Raw genomic sequence first — 19,504 nt, 5'->3', positions numbered from 1 at the left:
AGGAGGTGGCGACTTGGCCAGGAACCTCGCATTCACTTATTCAAGTGGGGATGAGGATGGAGTTCTGGCTAATGGCATATAGGCAGAAATTATATTCATCACTTCAGACCTGGCCCAGAAATTTTTTCCTTTGACTTGCGTGACCTTACTTTCTCTTGTGTCTTCTTTTAATATTTCCCTTGTAAATTATTAGTTAGTCCATCATTTCCCCTAGCGTTCAAATATAACTATTCTGTTCACATGCTTCTAAACTTCCTGTTCTATACTCTTAACTTGGGTTACCTTGTTTAGTCCTACAACTTCTGCTGTCAGGTACTTGCTGATGACTTCAAAATCCATTACCCCATGCTTTGACTCTTCTCTTCCCCTATTTTCCAAAGTCACATTCTAAATATACTTGTGCACCTTCCTTGGAGGTAATTCATTAACAACATGTCCAAAACAGGACTCATCTCCTCCCACGAATCCTATTATTCATCCTCCTGCCGTTGCTCATGCTAGGAGCCCTCCTCCCTCAGAATGTTCTATATTGGTCAGTAGTTTCACTTCCCGCCACCATTCAAGGTAAGTTTCACAGTAATTTTTAAGCCCTCCACCCTCAATGGCTGTACACAAAAAAAGACCCAGTGCTTTTGAGTATCTCCAAAATGTCTCTCTCATGTATACCTTGCTCTCTATTCTCACATTGCAGGTCTTGGCATTTCTTACCTACGCTATTGCTATAAACCTCATAACTAGTATTCCTACCTGCACTCTCTCTTCTTCAACTCATCTTCCATACACCACTCATTAGAACTATTTTTTACATCATCAGAGTTACTTAATCATTGTCTCCTTGTCCTTAAAAGGTTATAGAGACTCCCTGTTACTTACAGAATAAATTGTGAAGTCTTAAACATGGCAGTCAAGGCTTTCTTCCTAGTGACACTTCCTTCCATTCATTCTTTCTGATCTCGTGTCTGACTCTCTAATCACATCTTCTCACAACTCAGCAAAGGCATTTCCTATCTTCACACCTGCTTTTGCTCCTGCCCTGACCTTGTCTTCCCTGCCTATAGTGCTCTCCCACTGCAGAGCTGCTTCATGGAATCAACTCATCCTTCAAGATATTCCAGTGGGAATGTCACCTCTTCTGCAAAGCATTTCCTCTTTGTCTAGGTTCCTAGGGTATTCCGTACTATGGCACTATTGTTGGTTGCTTGGGGTCTGGTTCCCCTTTAGAAGGTAATGGCTTTAGTGTCAGGAGGTGTCTCATTTGTCTAAGTTTCTCTAGTGGATAGCACAGTCCTCGGTGTAGAGTAGAAGTTCAATAAATGTTTCATGAATGAATCCATGCTAAGCAGATGGGGTCAAGAAAAAGAAACACAAGGACTTGCAGGTCTGCTTTCTAACTCACTAACCTACTTTGGCCTTGAATTTGCAGGCGTCTCTGTTGCCACTATTTCACTGTGAAGGAGTATAACTATAACTCAAATATTGACAAGAGACTGACATTCCTGATCCTTCTCACCTCTCATCTTAAAATCTCTGCCTGCAGCCACACTTTGGTGGTTGCTGCCTTACAGTCTGCTTGTTGCTATCAATTCTCAGCAAATGACACCCACACATCTTTGCAAAAATTTCTTCCATCTTTAGCTTATCAGTCGGTAACTGCTTTGGCATGTTCTCGTCATGGTTTTCTCATGGCACCTGGATACCAAATACATTGCTAGTCAGCTTGTCCTACTGTTTCAGATTCAACGTGGAAGTGAAATCAAAGACCTGGGTGAAGTCAACCCCAAGTCGCAGACTGTAAAAGTAGACTGTGCCCAGGATCTGCCTTCGTAGAAGTGGGTGGAGCAGCGTTCCATCTTTTAAAATACGGAATCTGGATAGAGATCTCCTGCTTTCTCCCACTTCACCCCACAGTTTCCTATAGCCCTTCTGTTCTGTTAAGGCATCACTGGCCTGGGGAAAATGGATACTCGTCCTCTGACAATGAAGTCTTTGGGCAGTTGGCAGGGATCTGTGAAGCAGAAGAGCTATGGCTCCACTGACTTGTCACAATTTAGAACAATAGCAGGCACTGAAGATTTATCACGTCGCTCTTCCTCCCCCATGCTGCTCGCTCATTGTTTATACCTCTAGCCTAGCACTCTGCCTTGGTTTATAGCGAGTTGTAAATGTGTCTGTTAAAACCACTAACCAGTAAGTCCTAGTAGACAGATCTATCTAACTTACATCTCGTCAGTGCTTAACACAGTCTTGAAAATATTACTTAATAACTGTTCATTGGACCCTTGTGGAAATGCGTGTCTTCACTCATTCCTGACACATGGTGACAGAGTGAACAAAAGACACTATTGAGCTGTCGGAAGAGTTTCACAAATATTTTTAGTTGCAAGCTTAGAATTAGTTATCACTTATCATTCCTTTGTTTACTTAATTCATTATTTTAAAAAGTATTTACTGAGTGCTGTGTGCCAGGTACCGTATTAATCACTAGGAAGCCCAAGGTGAGCATGACAGAAAGGGTTCCTGTCCTCATGAGTGCGCTCATATTCTATAGGGGAAAATGGATCATAGAAACAAGTATTCACATACAACAAATTAATAGTAGATTGTGACAACTGTTAGGAAGGAAGTATATAGGTTGCTATGATGAAGAAAACAAGGAAGGACTTCCTTATATAAGGTGACAAATGGAAGTCTGAGGAGATGGCAGTTTTAAGCTGAGATCTGAGGAGGACTGAGAGATCTTGCCATGTGAAGAGCCAGGGAAAGTGAGGTCCAGATGGCGGGAATTGTTAAGTGCGAAGGCCCAGAGGTGGGAGAGAGCTTAGCAAGTTCTGGGAATTAGCAGGCGATCAGTTATGACCAGAATATCAGGGAGAATAAGAGGGAAAATGAAGGAGCTCAATTTAAAAAGGTGGGCGGAAGATACCTTTGTTATAGAAGGCTTTGAAGTAGATATTAAAGGATTTTCATGAGGAAGTTACATGGTTGGATTTATGCTTTCAAAAAAAAAAAATGATTGTCGCTGCTGGTGAAAAATGGATAGAGGGGAGGCTCTCCCTAGTGAGGAGGTTAAAGCAGTTCATGGGAGAACCGAGGGTGTGATCTGCAGAGGTGGAAACAAGTCAGGGAACACTTATGATAAAATTGGAAGGGCCAGGGCGCCTGGGTGGCTCAGTGGTTTGGGCTGCTGCCTTCGGCTCGGGTCATGATCTCAGGGTCCTGGGATGGAGCCCCGCATCAGGCTCCCTGCTCCGCAGGAAGCCTGCTTCCCTCTCTCTCTCTCTCTCTCTCTGCCTGCCTCTCTGCCTACTTGTGATCTCTGTCTGTCAAATGAATAAATAAAATCTTAAAAAAAAAAAAACTGGAAGGGCCAAACCAACTGGATATGCTCATGGTGGCTGCGTGAATACATGTTTCACAGCTGTGGGTTCTTACGGTTGAGAGGACAGGCTTTTAGTGCTGATTCTACCAAATGTGGAGATCTAGCTGCTTTCAAAAGTCTCTAGAGACAGTTGAGTAAGTTGCTGCAGTCACAAAAAAGAAAATGCACTGTCATGTCCCCCTAAGCTGGTGAGAACTACTTCTGATTGCTGGGCCATTAATCTTGGTTTGACAACCTAGGAAAGCCTGTGGAATTGCCATCTTTTCATGCAGCCAGTGTTGCTTCAGTACTCATTAATAGGACCAATAGGCCTCTATCTCCTATGCTACTTTTGGTACCAAAACTTTTCCTTAACTGCCTGCTCTACTTCTTCCTATTTTTGTTTTTTTTAGTGAAATTGTTTTAATCAGCATTTGCTATTCAGGGCATAACCACTTAAAAAAATACATATAAATACATATATAATTTTAAACATATAAAGCAATATTACTTTCTTGTAGCAAAATCAAATATAGGACAATACAAGCCCTTTTTGTATTTTCTTCGGTTGACTCTTCTGCATGCTTTCCAAATCATAAAAGAATGCTCTCTCTCCATCTTATAATAACTATGTCTCTGTATATTTATTAACTTAGGAAACTTCACATGAGTTTTTATGACAGTAAGAATGATTACTAGCTTTCTCCAAACTTAATTTTGGATTTGGAAAAGGGGAAAAAAAAGAATTACCATTGCCCATCTTTGAAGGTATAAGAGCTTTAAAGATGGGAATGGTTTGTCTATTCAACTAATAGACGTGGGTCCCACGATTTCTACTGAGAGAAAACAAATTTTTAAAGTTGAAGGACATTCATGCAATTGGCAAACTGGACATAGTCCAAGATATAATTAGATTTTATCTAATATCTCCCTTGCATTAAATCACAACCATGACCTTAGGTGACTAGAATAATACTTCAGATATGAGTCTCACATTTATTCTTTTTTTTTTTTTTAAAGATTTTATTTATTTATTTGACAGAGAGAGATTACAAGTAGGCAGAGAGGCAGGCAGAGAGAGAGGAGGAAGCAGGCTCCCCGCTGAGCAGAGAGCCCGATGCGGGACTCGATCCCAGGACCCTGAGATCATGACCTGAGCCAAAGGCAGCAGCTTAACCCACTGAGCCACCCAGGCGCCCGAGTCTCACATTTATTCTTGATGCCAATAGGGAGTTAGAAACTGGATAAGATAATAAGGGAAAATTTATTGGCAAATTAGACAAATCTCTAATAATATTACACACAAATGAAATCTCTCCTTGGAAGTACACACTCAGATTGTGACATCAGAAGACTAAGTTCCCCCCAGTGATAGAAAGGAATTCGAAGTGTAGCAGATGTAGACCTGGCACAGAGATTAGAGAGTTAATATTTCCAGGCGGGTAAGATCATCTACTAATAGTCAAAAGCTAGTAAAGGATATATACCACCTTTTGCCTTGCTGTAACTCTTCCAGACCTCCTAAGGGCTGATGTGGTTCCAGACCCTTTTTTCCTTCCCATGATCTGTTACTTTGCTGAATTCTTTCCTACTGCTTTTAGAAAGCAGAACCTATTTCCAATGTAAGAGTTCGTTGTAGGAGCCTGCAATGGCTATCAGCAGTAACCCAGAGTTCATGCTTCAGTGAGGGCAAGGTTAAATGTCATCTTGCCCGGAGGCTCATGTCTGGATTAGAACAGTCAGATCACCTTGACCCTGCAGCTCCCCATTCTATGGTTACTTCAGACCCATGTATTCTTTAAGAAGGCAGGCCGTGCAGGTGCTCTGCACAGAGTTCATTTTCCCTTTTAGGGGGAATGCCTTCTTTTTGCCTTAGGCAAACTGCTTCTCCTCTGATGGTATGCTTTGTGGCATGGATTCTGGAGCATCAGGGGTTCAATATGTAACTCACGGGCTAACATTGACCATAATAGTTAGGAAAAACCTCAACAGACCATGTATTATAAGATACCAATTCTAGTCAGAGAGAGTCAAGTAAGTACTCAACTATCCTCACAGGATTTGTGCAGCCCTTCCCCCTCTTCGCCTGCCATAAAGTTTGCTTCTCTTAGTTTGAGGAAACCAGGTCGACCCAGATGAGGCTCCCAAATCATTACTTCATTAGGTCATAGTGATTCAGTTACTCAAAGAAAGTTCACAAACCTCATGCGTTTTATTCAAACAGTTAAAAATAAGATAACTGAGTCTTCTGATCTTTTTATAAAGATCTTACATGTATCTTCCTATATATATATATGTATATATACAAACACTGATCTGTGAGCTGTTCCTATGGAAAGGGAGGCTAGAGACCGTGAAGACAAAGATAGTGAAGAATGGAAACCAAAAGTGGGTGGGGGTTCATGCAGAAATATTATGCCTAACGCCCTGCAGAAATATTAAGCAGCAAGGGCCAGCAGCCCCCAACTGTTTACTCTCCCAGCCTCAAATTTCAACGATCAAAGTTATCAATAGGTTAGATAACAAAGACTGATGGCTCTTCTCAAACACCTTACTCGAAATGCACAAGTTGCTTCAAATGGGTTTGCTCTCTTGCTCTTATTAACATAATAGCAGAGATTAGTTTATAAGATTAGTGAGTTAATCTGATATCTCAGTGCCTGAGGGAATAAAATATAAAATGGATTAATCTCAGAGTATGACAGGATATGACAGTGATGAATAGTGGGAAACAGAGAGCAGAATAAGATGGTGAAGTCTAAGGTTTGTCAGGGCTTCAAGAGGCATATTTTTATCCAGAATGTAAATCCAAAGTTTTAGAAGTTCTGATGTGATAAAAAAAAAATTTCAGTGATGCTCTGCTTACAGTTCAACACACACACACCCCCATCCTGTTACCAAGCTAAGAAAAGGCATCTATAACTCATCTCTTTCTGTGACAGTTATATGTTCATGCAACATTAGGTCATTCTCTCTGGGATGTCGGAGCTGACATCCTGGGACAACAGGCCATCTGATAGTTAAAATAAGGAAAACTCTATCTCAGCTGTAGCACTGACCTCTGGCTCTGCTATTTCCTCTTTTCTGCACCATCCTCAGATTATAGACTCCCTTCAGCTTATGTGGGTGGCCTATTTCTGAGGAAGATCAACTACTTTTTGGCTTCAGTACAGAATATTCTCCTCTGTGTCTACTTCCCTAGTAAGGTCAGCAAGTTCAGGGTGAACGAGTGAGTGTTGAAAGCCTGGGAAGATGGACTCGAAGAGCCAGAGACGTTCTGTTGCCTCTGAGAGTTCTCCTGAACACGGAGACAGGCCTTCAGCATGGGCTTACGTGGTGTGATTTTGGAGGCACTGAATTGCTCTCTCTGGTCTACTGAAATATGTGCAATGCTCTGGAGAGAAACCAGGGAGAAACAGAAGAACAGAAGAGCAGACGGGGAATGTACAGGAAGTAGAGGCTGAAGGCCACAAAGCCAAACCCTGCTTTGAAAGAGTCCCGCTAATCAGACTGCCTGAAATGGAAAGCAATTACAGCCAGTTTCTCTGAAAGGCCAGCTTGGGCTTTGCCAATAGCATTAAACTCTTAGTGAATTTCCATCTCATTGACCCAGGGGGCCTCAAACTCTGAGATCAATACTTCAGTAACAAAGCTGGTGCCAGACAGTGCTGGGCAGAAGGCTGAATTCCAACTGAAATGAAATGTGAGGAAGCTTTTTTGATAACTCCTGGTCCTACTATTTTATTCTCTCTGCCATTAAGTGATATATGATGATCCCTCAGCAGCTCTGCATGTTATTCAATCACCAGGGAACAGACTACAAAGCATCAGAAGTTAGAAGTGTTTGCTTGTCCCCGTGTATCAGCTGGTTGCCAAGATGTTTCTGGTTAATAAATCATGTTGAGAAGGTAAGCCTGTAAAGTCATGATATGGCTGCAAAATATCGTATTTTCTCCTTTTGGAGCCCCTGAGGGTTTTATCTGTTGTAAAGATACTGTTAATTCAGTGGTAGCCTGGTTGCCTTGGACCTCGGCATTCAATTCTCTGAGATGTTCCAGAAAAAGAGAGAGCGGATCAACTAGCAAAGTTTCTCTGGAAATAGATTTCTAAGTTTTCATGAGGCAATTCTAGATTGGTCTCTTTTTATTAAATATGTGGCTGCCAACTCTGTGTACTAAGGATTATAGCAGTACTGTGGGATTTATAATAAAATACTCTTGGGAATGTCATACAATTTATAGAAGAAACTCAGACTCAGTTTTTTTTTTTTTTTTTTTTTAAATCTTGTGCTCCTGAATACTAATAGCAGAAGACTACTGCTGCCTATCGAATTAGCCACAGGATTTAGTTAAGGTATATCTAAAGGGTCTATTACTGCAAAGGCAGGAGTAGAGAGAAGAACATTCCTTGAACACTTTCTTTGTACTCTGTACTATTTTAGGTATTATACTACATGACCTCTTTAGTTCTCAACAACTCTAGGAATTATCTCTTTTACATAGGTAAGAAAATGGTCCCAGAAACATAAAACTCTCCAAAGGTCACAGTTCCAGGAAGAAATACGATTTACATGCAGGTAATGACTCAAAAATCCATGTTCTTTCCACTAGAGCTTGTTTCTTTAAAAGTTCCTGTCTCAGGGAAAATACCAAAATACCACAGAATCTCCTGCCTGGCTTAATATCTTCATCAGAATCTGGAACTAATTTTCTAACAAACTGGCATGAAGTAGGCTGGACGGCATGGCCACAAGCACAGTTGTGTCCAGTAAGGTTGGGTAAAGAAGACGCCAGGAGAGAAATAAAACCCCAGCATGGTCAGAGAGGTTTAGTCTCTCTGATGAGCCACGGATGGAGGCACAGTCAAATGTGGCCTCTCTTCTTTCTGGGCCAAAACAAGTTCTGCTTTTGTCAGCTATGTCGTTGGTGTCTTCTTTGTTTCCAGGAAGGCAGGGATAGGTCTGCTTTGGGAAATACCAACTCTGTTAAAGGAATAATTCTTTTATAAAAAGGTAGTGTGGAGTAGAAAGCAAACCTCACTAGGATGCTAGAGATCTAGGTTCTACCCAAGAGAATGGGAAACAGTTTCACACCTAGTCTGGCATATTGCACTGAGAAAGAGTGTTAAGTCAAGGTCAAGTTGATGAGGTGAGAGCGCTGGGTGTGCACAGCTGCAGGGCAAGGGAGAGGTGGTATGTACTACATACCTGCCATTCTTTTTCTAATCCTTCTTCCTTTCCCCCACCTATTAACTTGGTGACTTCCAGCACTGATTCGACATTTTAAGGCCTTTTTAAAAGGGGACCATTGTAAAATAGGGACAATGGTAACTTATTTATCTATAAGGAGAGCAGCTAGGCCAGCTGACCTCTTCAGGTCTGTTTAGCTATGAGGTTTAAGAGTCCATTTTCCAGCATAAACCTTAGCACTGGCTGGGCTCTAATGGGCTTAGTCACTGGTGGCTTTAAAAGTGGTATGGCTTTAACATGGAGGCTTAAGTGGGTAGAAGAATAAATGAAACAAGATGGGATTGGGAGGAAGACAAACCATAAGTGACTCTTAATCTCACAAAACAAACTGAGGGTTGCCGGGGGGAGGGGGTTTGGGAGAAGGGGGTGGGATTATGGACATTGGGGAGGGTATGTGATTTGGTGAGTGCTGTGAAGTGTGTAAACCTGGTGATTCACAGACCTGTACCCCTGGGGATAAAAATATATGTTTATAAAAATAAAAAATTAAAAAAAAAAAAAAAAAAAAAGAAAGTGAAAAGGCAAAAAAAAAAAAAAAAAAAAAAGTGGTATGGCTTTTAAAAGGGCAATTGCAATTTTAAAGCAATTTTGGTCTAAGTCAAAGAGATGAACAATATATGAATTCTTTCTTCATATTGGAAGAACACTGAAGAAGTTTATGAAATGGCTAAATTAGTTATAACCTGGGTTCAGTAGCACAAAGAAAATTATTTAGGAATATATAGTACGGTAGGAGGGTATTTTAAATATCTATGCAGAGTTTGAGTCTTACAGAAATAACATTGTGAAAAAATAAACCTCATTACAGCCTTGACTGGGGAAGAAACAGAGATGATGTTGCCTTTGCGTGAAATGTTCAATGAAGAACACTTCTCATTGCTTTCAATACCCATGCTCCATGCAATCAATACAAAATAGGCTCAGAATTGCTTATTACAGGTGATGGCTTACCTGGGATCACAGAGAAATTTGGTTTTCTCTCCTTCTTCTCTCCAGATAAGCCACTCTCGAAAAGAAGGATGTACAAACATACGAGTCATGTCTCTGCGTTTGATTAGGAACATGGAGAGGTTCTCCATTCTCTGCTGAAAATCCTCCCATTCTAGGGTGCCTTCAATGCTACCAGCATTGATGGCCTGGAAGATATGTTCGTCAGTCAGTGGGTGCAGAGAGGCCACTGCCACATTCAGGAGAGGCATCACCCGGTCAAAGGAAGACTGGGTGGGGAACTTCATATTACACTGGAGCAAATAAACCTCCGAGAGCGAAACAGGAACTACTTTGTAGCTAGAGCTCTTTAACACTAGATAGCCTTTCTCTATGAGGTCAAATGTGAGTTTCAGGTATAAATAGGACCCTTGACTGAGGGTCTTGAGGTGAGAACTGAGTTTGCCAAATGTAGTATTGTCCATTTTGCCATTAAGTGAAATGTTATTCTGGATCTCTGAGCTGCTGTGTATCCGGTGCAGGATGTAAGCCTGCAGATCCTGGTCTATGGCTTCGTTCTCTTCTAGTCGATCCAAAAAAATCCTATGGAAAGGCAGCAGCTTGGTAATTTCCTAAAACAGATGGAGAGAGAGAGAGAGACAGAAAGACCTTCAGTTTCCCCTAACTCTTGTGATACACTCTGAGGTCCACACATTGATACTAAACTTCCGAGTGGCCGAAGAGGGAAACAGGATCAAGTATCAGTATCCATAGGTTAAAACACATCTGTTGCACAGAGGGGACACAATTTTTTCTAATGTTGAGACTTGAGATAAATTTTTATGGGTCTTCATAAAGGCTACCTTCGGAGTGATTTAACGATCAATATTCTAAATAACACTCCTAAGGTGAAGGGAAAATATAACTCTTTTGTTGTAGTTTTTCTCAGTGTAAACCATGGCATAATGTCAAAGTACAATTCAGTAAGAGAAATGCATGAGGACTCAAAGAACACCATATAAAAATGTGCTTTTCCAACCTTCCTAATAGGATGACTACATTTTAATGGAGACTTTTTGCAGAGGCCTTAGCCCAAAGGAATACTTCTAATATGTTTGGTACCTTGGTGATGTGCTGGAAAGTAGACTGGGGAAAGGTGATAGGGCTTTGTGGTTACTTATGCTCTGGATTATATTTTATCTGCATACAGACTTTGGTCCTCTAAGTATCTATTTTCTTCTGCATCAGTTTCTTTTTCTCTACTGGATCACACAGACGAATGGCACCACAATCCCTCCCCCCAAATACTATCTTATATCTCTGTCCCCATTTTTAGCAAAACTTCACAGAAGAGTTTCCTTATTTCCTATCTCTTGTTCCTCCTTCCCATTCTGTCCTCTATTTGTTGCAATCAGACTTCAACCGCATCATTTCACTGAAATGGTTCTTGCTAAGGTTTTATGTAATTTTCGCCTCGCCTGGATGAGGCCTAACCTTTGTTTCCGACTTAGTCCTCTCCCCTGAGCTCTTATCGTATACCTTGGTCTACTCGACATTTACATCATCGGGATGTTGCATAGACAAACTTAACATGGCTAAATCAGAACTAATGAATTTTGCCCCCTGCCACAGAAACCTCCCCATTTCAACAAACAGCATCACTACCAAGCCTACCATCAAATTATAGGTGTCTGTGATCTTTCTCTTTTCCTCATGCTGGCATTTGCCCAACTGTTCACCAAAATCCCATGTTTTGCTTTTGAATCTTCTTTCTTGCTCACCCTACATTCAGCCCATCATTAAGTCCTTTTGATTCTCCTTCAAAGTATAATCCAAGTATGACCACTTCACAGGGTCCCTGCTATGACCACTCTAGTCTAAGCCACCATCACCTTTCACCTATACTGTTCCTATTCTTGATCCCCTACATTTTATTATCTTTGTGGCCAGGAGCCAAAGAAATCTTTTAAAAAGGTAAGTCAGATCTCATTATTTTGCCAGGCTCCTGGGAGAGGGCTTTCCCAATCCCCTGTCTAAAATAACTATCTCTTTATCCTATTTGTCTTCATAACACTAATACTATCTAAAATTTTAATATACGTTTAATTTTTCACTTAGTTTTCATTTGTGTTCCTCACTGGAATATAAGCTTTATGAGGGCAGCGACAGAATTTGTCTTGTTTACTGCTCGATCTTCAGCTTCTAGGAAGTGCCTGACACATGTGAAGTACTTAAGAAATGTCTGTGGAAATAATGAATGATCAAATATGAGTTTTTTTTTTTAAAGACCTATGAATTATTTCACTGTCAGAGCTGAATGAAAATAAGAAAATTCTTGGTCGAAGTGAATGAAGTATCTGGGAAGTTATTATAGGTCTTGAATTATGAGGACACTGAAATTTTGACTTTGTAGATTAGTATGCATAGTAGTACTTTTCCTGTCCTTTGGCATAGCTGAAAAGTTAAAGTCATTTGTCAAGTCATACTTAAAATGTCTTTTGAGATTGCACATGGTCTTATGTAAAAATACAAATGAGAAGAACATCTCCTAAGCATACATTTAGTAAAACTAGTCAGAGATTGTGTTCCTGGAAGTTTCTTTTTTTCATCCTTCTTCTTTAACAATCAAGTTACTGACCAGTAACAATAGATTACCCAATTTTTAGTTATAAAGATGCATTTACATTGATTTATCCACATCCTTTAATTTAAATTACTTTGGGATTAATAACGCACATCTGTAAGGTGGTGGCCAGCATTGTAAGTACGGTTTCTGATCAAAGAAGGGAGCAAAGCTAATTGGTCCACATGCAGGAGTACCACTAAGTCCCTGGGAGAGGGGAAAAGGAAGGAGAAGCTGTTTTCTGCACACTAGTAATTATTACACATGGGCTATATCAAGATAGTGGGATAGGTGTATTATATGTGAGACTTTGATGCTTAACAAACAAGGCAATGGTTAGGCAAAAAAAAAAAAGGTAGAAGAAATTCTATTCCAAACCAAGTATGAGTATGTAAGGAATAGGGGACACCAACTCAGCTACAGTGAGAACAAGGTTTTATGTAATCTTGTGAGAGATTAGGTGGAGTCATTTATCCTTAGCCCATATGTCTTTGCAGGCTTAGTCCTACATTTCTAGTCCTTCTTCCAGGCCATTAAGTGATCATTGGGAGAGGATGGAAGGTAAAAAAGATTAAAAAAAAAAATCTTATCTCCCAGTTGTCGTACATTTAATCTAAAGCCTTAATACTGCCAATATTTCTTAGAGGAAGGTGTACACTGTCCTGTTATAGAAAAGTTGTTCAAGTTGAAGCAGAGGGGAAGGATAAAATCTGACTCTAAATGGCAGACAGAACTGGGCTTTACATGGCATTAAATGATTAAAAAAAAAAAAAGTCATACCAAAGTCAAACAGCAAATTAGAGTGTTAGGGACTGAATTTGTATTGCTATGTTAAGGAAAAAGTCTAGAAAAATGGACTTTCTTTTCATTTAATTGAGGGATACTTTATCAAAACTTATCCAAAGCAATGGGAATGCTATCCCACCTAGCCCACTATGTAAGAGAGGCAAACATATACAGAGACCGCTCTCTCTAGATCATCTGATCTCTTACTCTCAAAATATACTCTTAGGGAATTATTCTTGCTAGTGCTCCAGGACATGGTAGAGGTGTTAAAAACAAAACAAAACAAAAACGCAAACACAAAAAACAACTTACCACTAAGGGAACACAGATCTAGAACTTTGTTTGTTTAAGCACTCTGCAAGAGAAATATGGTCCCAAAGCAAACAAACACATACCTGTAAACTGGTCCTAACTGTTACAATTAGCTTGAGCCAAGAAGGAAATTTTCCAATCATTTTACTCAGAAATGAAACAATTGTATCCCCATAATCCGGTTTGTGAAATTCTGCTTCATTTAATCCATCAATTAGGATGATGAAATCTTCATCTGGGATTTTTCTCTCTGAGGCAGAAAGAAACGGATTACTTAATAGTTACCAAGTGGATAACTGAGTTCTTTTTGGGTCTTTGACCAAGTATCTGTTTGGGGAAAAAAAAATTAGAAAAAGATCTCTTGTGTGTTTACTAAATGTTCAGGGTACATAATTTATTATAAAGACAAAGAATAATTTATTTAGTGAATTCATTTTGTTTTTACCAGAGGTGAAAGTTTTATAATATATATAACATATGAAGTGTCTGTATGATCATCATCTCCCCTATGTTATCAGTTGTGTGACAGACTGAACAAGACATATGTGAAAATATGCACATGGAAATTCATTTTTCTCCCAATCTTGAAAATACTGAAAATAATGTGTTGTTTTTTTCTATCTGATAGCATTAAAGAGAACAGAGTTACATGTTCCTTTGGGAATTCCTTCTCATACCCCCCATCTGCCCCTATGAAAAAGGTTTAATGTGAAATCCAAAGCAGTATATATGCCTTCATGTGAATGTGTAGTGGGGAAGAGGGGGTGGAACAAAGAGAAAAAATCCGAGCCAAAAGAGAGATCGCAATAAGGAAGGTTGGATCCCAAGATCTTACAGACTAGCAGCTTCCTACACTGCACCTAATGCAGCTTCAGTGGGGCCAGACCCTTGTGTGATCTTCCCAGGAAGAAGGAGTCAATGGGAAAGACAAATATGTGCCACTTTCATGTTTAGTTCCCTCCTGAACTCTATATTCTCCCAGCTTGACAAAATCAGTTTATCTTCAGGGCTAGGCTGTAGAAAAAGGGTTGGAGGGTTTTCAGGCTTCCACTCTCATTAAATGCTTAGTGATTCTTGAACCACAGTGAACAAATTATAGAGATTAAAATGTACACTTTAGTACAAATGAATTGCAAGTAGTAAGTAAAAATTACTACATTTGACCCTTAAACAACATGGCTTTGAATTGCATGGGTCCACTTACATGTGGATTTTTTTAAGATAAATACAGTATAGTACTGTAAATGTGTTTTCTCTTCCTTATGACTTTGTGAAATAACTTTTTTCTCTAGCTTACTTCATTGTGAGAATACATTACATAATATATACATCATACAGAATATGTGTTAATTGACTGTTCATGTTATTGGTAAGGCTTCAGGTCAACAGTAGGCTATAAATAGTTAATTTTGTGGGGAGTCACAAGTTGTATGCAGGTTTTTGTTTTTGTAGGTGTCAGTGACCCTAACCTCTGGGTCGTTTAAGGATCAACTATGGATAGTAGGACTTAACAGGTTCTGCAAGGAGGAAAGCAGGGGGAAGAAAGAAGTCACTGAAATGGAACACAGGTTATATCTGAGTCTGAGGAGGAAAAGAGGAAGTTGGGGACAGAAGGAAAAGTCCATGGACTTCTGTACAAGACTAGCTCTTTTAAGAGTCAAGACCAATTGAAAACACATATTTTGGTTTCCTACTTGAAAATATGCAGATTTTTTTCATGATTAATAAAACTTTCTATTTCTCCCCTAAAGTACAAGCTTTATGTTATAGCAATTTAATTTTAATATCCTAAGGACTGTAAGTCAGTTCTCAAATTATGAAGAATTTTAACTATTACTTTCATCTGGTGACTCTGAAATGAACTATGGATTCCAGCTCTGCTAACAATGATTATTAATGAAATGACATCCTTAATGACATAGTACTAAGAAAAAACATTATTCCTATAGGGAGTCCAAAGAATTAAGAAAGACAAAAAAGTTGTTTGGAACTAATGGACTGACCCACAAAAGCAGGGGCTCTTACGTTCTTGATTTCGATGACCCTGGCACCCATAATTATAATTGTGCCTTTAATGTCCATAGAGGAATTTTCTAATTACATTTGGCTTAGCAGCTATAATAGATCTCTTCCTTACTGGGCACCATCACCTTGCCCCACGAAGAGGTGGGCTGAAGCCACCCTGTACTGATCCAGGAAAACCCACTGCAGTCTTTTAATGAGCTGGTTGTTAAACAGCTGGTAGCCTAAAACTGGCCAAGGTGGGAATATTTACTTACACAGTGGAAATGGGCAAATATTACAAATCCTCCCTCTCCAGCTGGCTGTTAAAATTTTATCAGCACATCACTGCCTCCCAACTTCAACTACATCTCCCTTAACTTCACCAGACTACTTTGTCAAAAAGCCATGATCTTCCAGTGAAGAAAAAGTCTGGTGATAATGCATTTGCTGGGATTTTCTTTGGGAAAAACATTTCAAACACATTCTTAAGCATAAAGATCAAGAACACGCTCTAAAATGTGATCTGGACATTTTAATGAATGAGATAATTCCATAGCTGGTAAAAATCACATTTTTATTTGCATAAATTCCCAGTAGATTATGTTACTCATGCCAAGAGTAAAGTAGACAATGTATCATTTCTTTCTTTTTTATTTTTTTAAAAAGGAAGTATGTTCCACTTATGATAATTATATTGTTCTCAGTCTTGGCTATTTTTTCCCTTTTTTGGAGATTTGCTTCCTTGAAGAGGTTACTTAGAAGTCACCTATTAATACAGGTGATATAAAGGAAGTATCAAAAATATTTCATCTGTTAAGAAATAAGGATATCATGTTTATCTAGGATTACTTTTTTTAGGGTTAAGAATAAATGCAAAAGATTTCCAAATGGTACTAACACTGTAAAACAATGAGAAGTATTCCTAAAAAATTTCCTTTTCCTCTGCTAAATAAGGTATCTCAGTTGTAAATTTAAGAGATGAGGACTTAATGATATTTAGCTTTCACCTCTCAAATGCAACTAGCCTTACAGAATGCTTCTGCATGCTCATTTCCAAATTTCTGCAGGTTCTTTAAATACATACTCTATAATCAGTAGCTTTAAAAGGTTTTACAGACAAAAATTAAAAAAAAATTGGGGACCAACAAAGGATTGCTGTTTCTTATTTATTTATTTATTATTTTTTTTTTAAAGGACACCCTATACTCAACATGATGCTTGAACTAACGACCCCAAGGTTCAAGAGTCACGTGCTGTGCTCTACCTACTAAGCCAGCCAGGCATCCTACCAGTAAGAACATTTAAAGTGCAATTACCATCTACTATCACCATTAGTTCATAGTATAAAAATACTTTAATATTAAAAAAAAAAGGAAAGATGTAATCTCTCCTTTACATACATGTATATACCAAACTATATTCACACAAATTCTAGGCTGTTTGTTTTCTTATTTTGTTAATGGACTAATGAAAACTTTGAAGGGACTGGTGCTTAGAAGCCACTGTTCTAGCTGACAAGTCCCTGGAAAAGCTTCTAAGCCCTTTAACCTTTGTTTTTATTTCCTTGTAAAACTGTATTCACCAGGGATTCCCTACTGCCCTTGCTTATACGTACACTTAACAAATGCTGGAACTCATGTGCTTAGCACCCCTATTCTGAGACTCTGTACCTAGGAATTTGAGAGAAATAAGAAGGACAGAGACTGGGCGCCTGGGTGGCTCAGTGGGTTAAGCTGCTGCCTTCAGCTCAGGTCATGATCTCAGGGTCCTGGGATCGAGTCCCGCATCCAGCTCTCTGCTCAGCAGGGAGCCTGCTTCCCTCTCTCTCTCTCTGCCTGCCTCTCTGCCTACTTGTGATCTCTGTCTGTCAAATAAACAAATAAAATCTTTAAAAAAAAAAAAAAGAAGGACAGGGACTGCAAGAGAAGAGTTGGTAGCTAGTACAATAGTCAGAACTAAATTCTACTGCATGGGATTTTACTGGTATACTGTGTAGGAATTATCAAAAGTGAAAGGAAGGCTCATATCAGACAACATTTTTTGTTCAGAAAAGCTGCACATTACATGTGAATTATCTTCCTTTTAGTTGTGATAACAAATTAGTATCTCCTTTCATTGCATATCGGTGGCTGAAGCAAGAGCTCACCAGGAAACTGCAAAACTTTTCCATTTGTTTTGCATGTATGTGTTTTGTTATTAAAAAAAAAAAAAATATATATATATATATATATATATATATATATATTTCCTTAGAGAGGCTGCACATATGTGCAGGGAGGGGGAGAGAGAGAATCTTACGCTGGCTGCATTCCCAGTGCAAAGCCCAATGGTGGGGGGGATGGGGCTCAATTTCATGACCCTGAGATCATGACTTGGGACAAAATCAGGAATCGGATGTTGAAACAGCTGAGCCACTCCGGCATCCCTGTATGTGTTTTTGTCACTACCCTTGTAGAACCTTAGAGTTATTGTGAAAATACTTCTATTTAGGGGCACCTGGGTGGCTCAGGGGGTTAAGCCTCTGCCTTTGGCTCAGGTCATGATCTCAGGGTCCTGGGATCAAGACCCACATTGGGCTCTCTGCTCAGCAGGGAGCCTGCTTCCCCCGCTCTGACTGCCTCTCTGCCTACTTGTGATCTCTCTCTGTCAAATAATTAAATAAAATCTTAAAAAAAAAAAAAAGAAAGAAAGAAAAAAAAGAAAATACTTCTATTTAAAAAAAAAAGATTTTATTTGTTTATTTGAGAGAGTGAGCAAGCGAGAGAGAGCGAGCGTGCGACAGCGCATACTAACGGGGCAAGGGAGAAGCAGACTACCTATTGAGCAGGGAACCCAATGCAGGACTCGATCCCAGGACTCTGGGATCACAACCTCAACCAAAGACAGATGTCTAACTGACTGAGCGACCCAGGAGCCCCATGACTTCATTTTTTAAAAGAAAAATGTACAATTTGAAATCTAGCTTCTGAATCTAAACTGAAAATGTTTTCCACTGAACTTCCCCGGAAAGAAAGCTTCAGCTACCTTTAAAAATAATCTATCTTAATTCTTCATGTCTCTGTGCCTAGAATCACTGGCCGTGTTGGTGATTCTGTTGGACATCTTTCCCTAAGGATCACCACAGATTCTGTCCTGGGATTTCTTTATTAAATGGTTATAACAAGTAGTTTAAATGCAAAGAGATGACCTTATAATCTAACCAAATGACAGAGACTTAGGAACAATACAATCAATTACAGAATACAATCAAATGCACCTTTCTTATTCAGAAAAAAAAAATAGAAGAAAAAGCATTATGTTTCATGAAATCCTACTAAACTGGTCTTAGAAATGAGAACTAAGTATATCTGATATAATCATGTTAGAGGGTATATGAGAGAGAACCTAGTTAGACAAATTTCAAAATAATGGGCAGCAAATCTTTTATCCCTTCTGTCTCTAAAGACAGTGGTTCTGATAATCTTTAGAAGCAGTCATCATAAATTATAAATAAAATATCTTAATGAATCATTAACAGTAGCTAATTTTTTTTTTAAGATTTTATTTATTTATTTGACAGAGAGAGATTACAGGTAGGTAGAGAGGCTGGCAGAGAGAGAGAGAGAAAGAGAGAGAGAGAGAGAAGCAGGCTCCCCGCCGAGCAGAGAGCCCGATGTGGGACTCGATCCCAGGACCCCGAGATCATGACCTGAGCCGAAGGCAGCGGCTTAAACCACTGAGCCACCCAGGCGCCCCAACAGTAGCTAATTTTAATACACTGCTTTCTCTCAACCCCAAATGAAAGTTATATATGTGTATTACATATATCTTCATAAATGTGTGTATGTGTGTGTGATTCTCATGAACTTAGAAATGTCCAACTTCTCAGAATCCTTAATAAAGTTGTGAATGTCTATTCATAAAAAAAAAATCTATCTTAAAATTATTGTGATAAAATTTACTTAGAGTTAATTGGGAAGATCTTAACTGCACACTTTGATCAGTTTTGATAAATATATGTAAATCATGTAACTAACATGCCAATCAAAATATAAAACATTTTCATCATTCCAGAAATTTCTTAGATTCCCTCCCAGTCAGTCTTTAATAGGCAATCACTCTTCTATCACCATAGACTATATACACTTGTTTCTTTTGCTTAACATGATATTGAGATTCCTCTATAAATGTTGAGCATATTATTATATACACATTATTATATATATTATTAGTTTGTTTCTTTTTAATATTATGAAGTATTCCATTG

General features: G+C 39.1%; 1 protein-coding gene across 6 annotated transcripts in view; it reads right to left on the bottom strand.

Annotated features, from left to right (window-relative positions):
- Positions 1-19,504, bottom strand: part of TANC2 (tetratricopeptide repeat, ankyrin repeat and coiled-coil containing 2) — a 364,817-nt gene that overhangs the window by 53,880 nt on the left and 291,433 nt on the right. For all 6 annotated transcript variants that reach the window (XM_004749221.3, XM_004749222.3, XM_004749224.3 and 3 more), the window contains 2 exons: positions 13,338-13,504; positions 9,558-10,165 (listed from right to left, as the gene is read on the bottom strand). In XM_004749221.3, the coding sequence (XP_004749278.1) occupies positions 9,558-10,165; positions 13,338-13,504 (775 nt within the window). The remainder of the gene's footprint in view (positions 1-9,557; positions 10,166-13,337; positions 13,505-19,504) is intronic.

This window comes from Mustela putorius, unplaced genomic scaffold (genome assembly GCF_011764305.1).
Source record: "Mustela putorius furo isolate JIRA1106 unplaced genomic scaffold, ASM1176430v1.1 tig00000487_pilon_pilon_pilon, whole genome shotgun sequence".
Taxonomy (NCBI): domain Eukaryota; kingdom Metazoa; phylum Chordata; class Mammalia; order Carnivora; family Mustelidae; genus Mustela; species Mustela putorius.
Note: the sequence above shows the minus strand (reverse complement) of the source record. Positions and strands in the feature narration are given on the sequence as shown.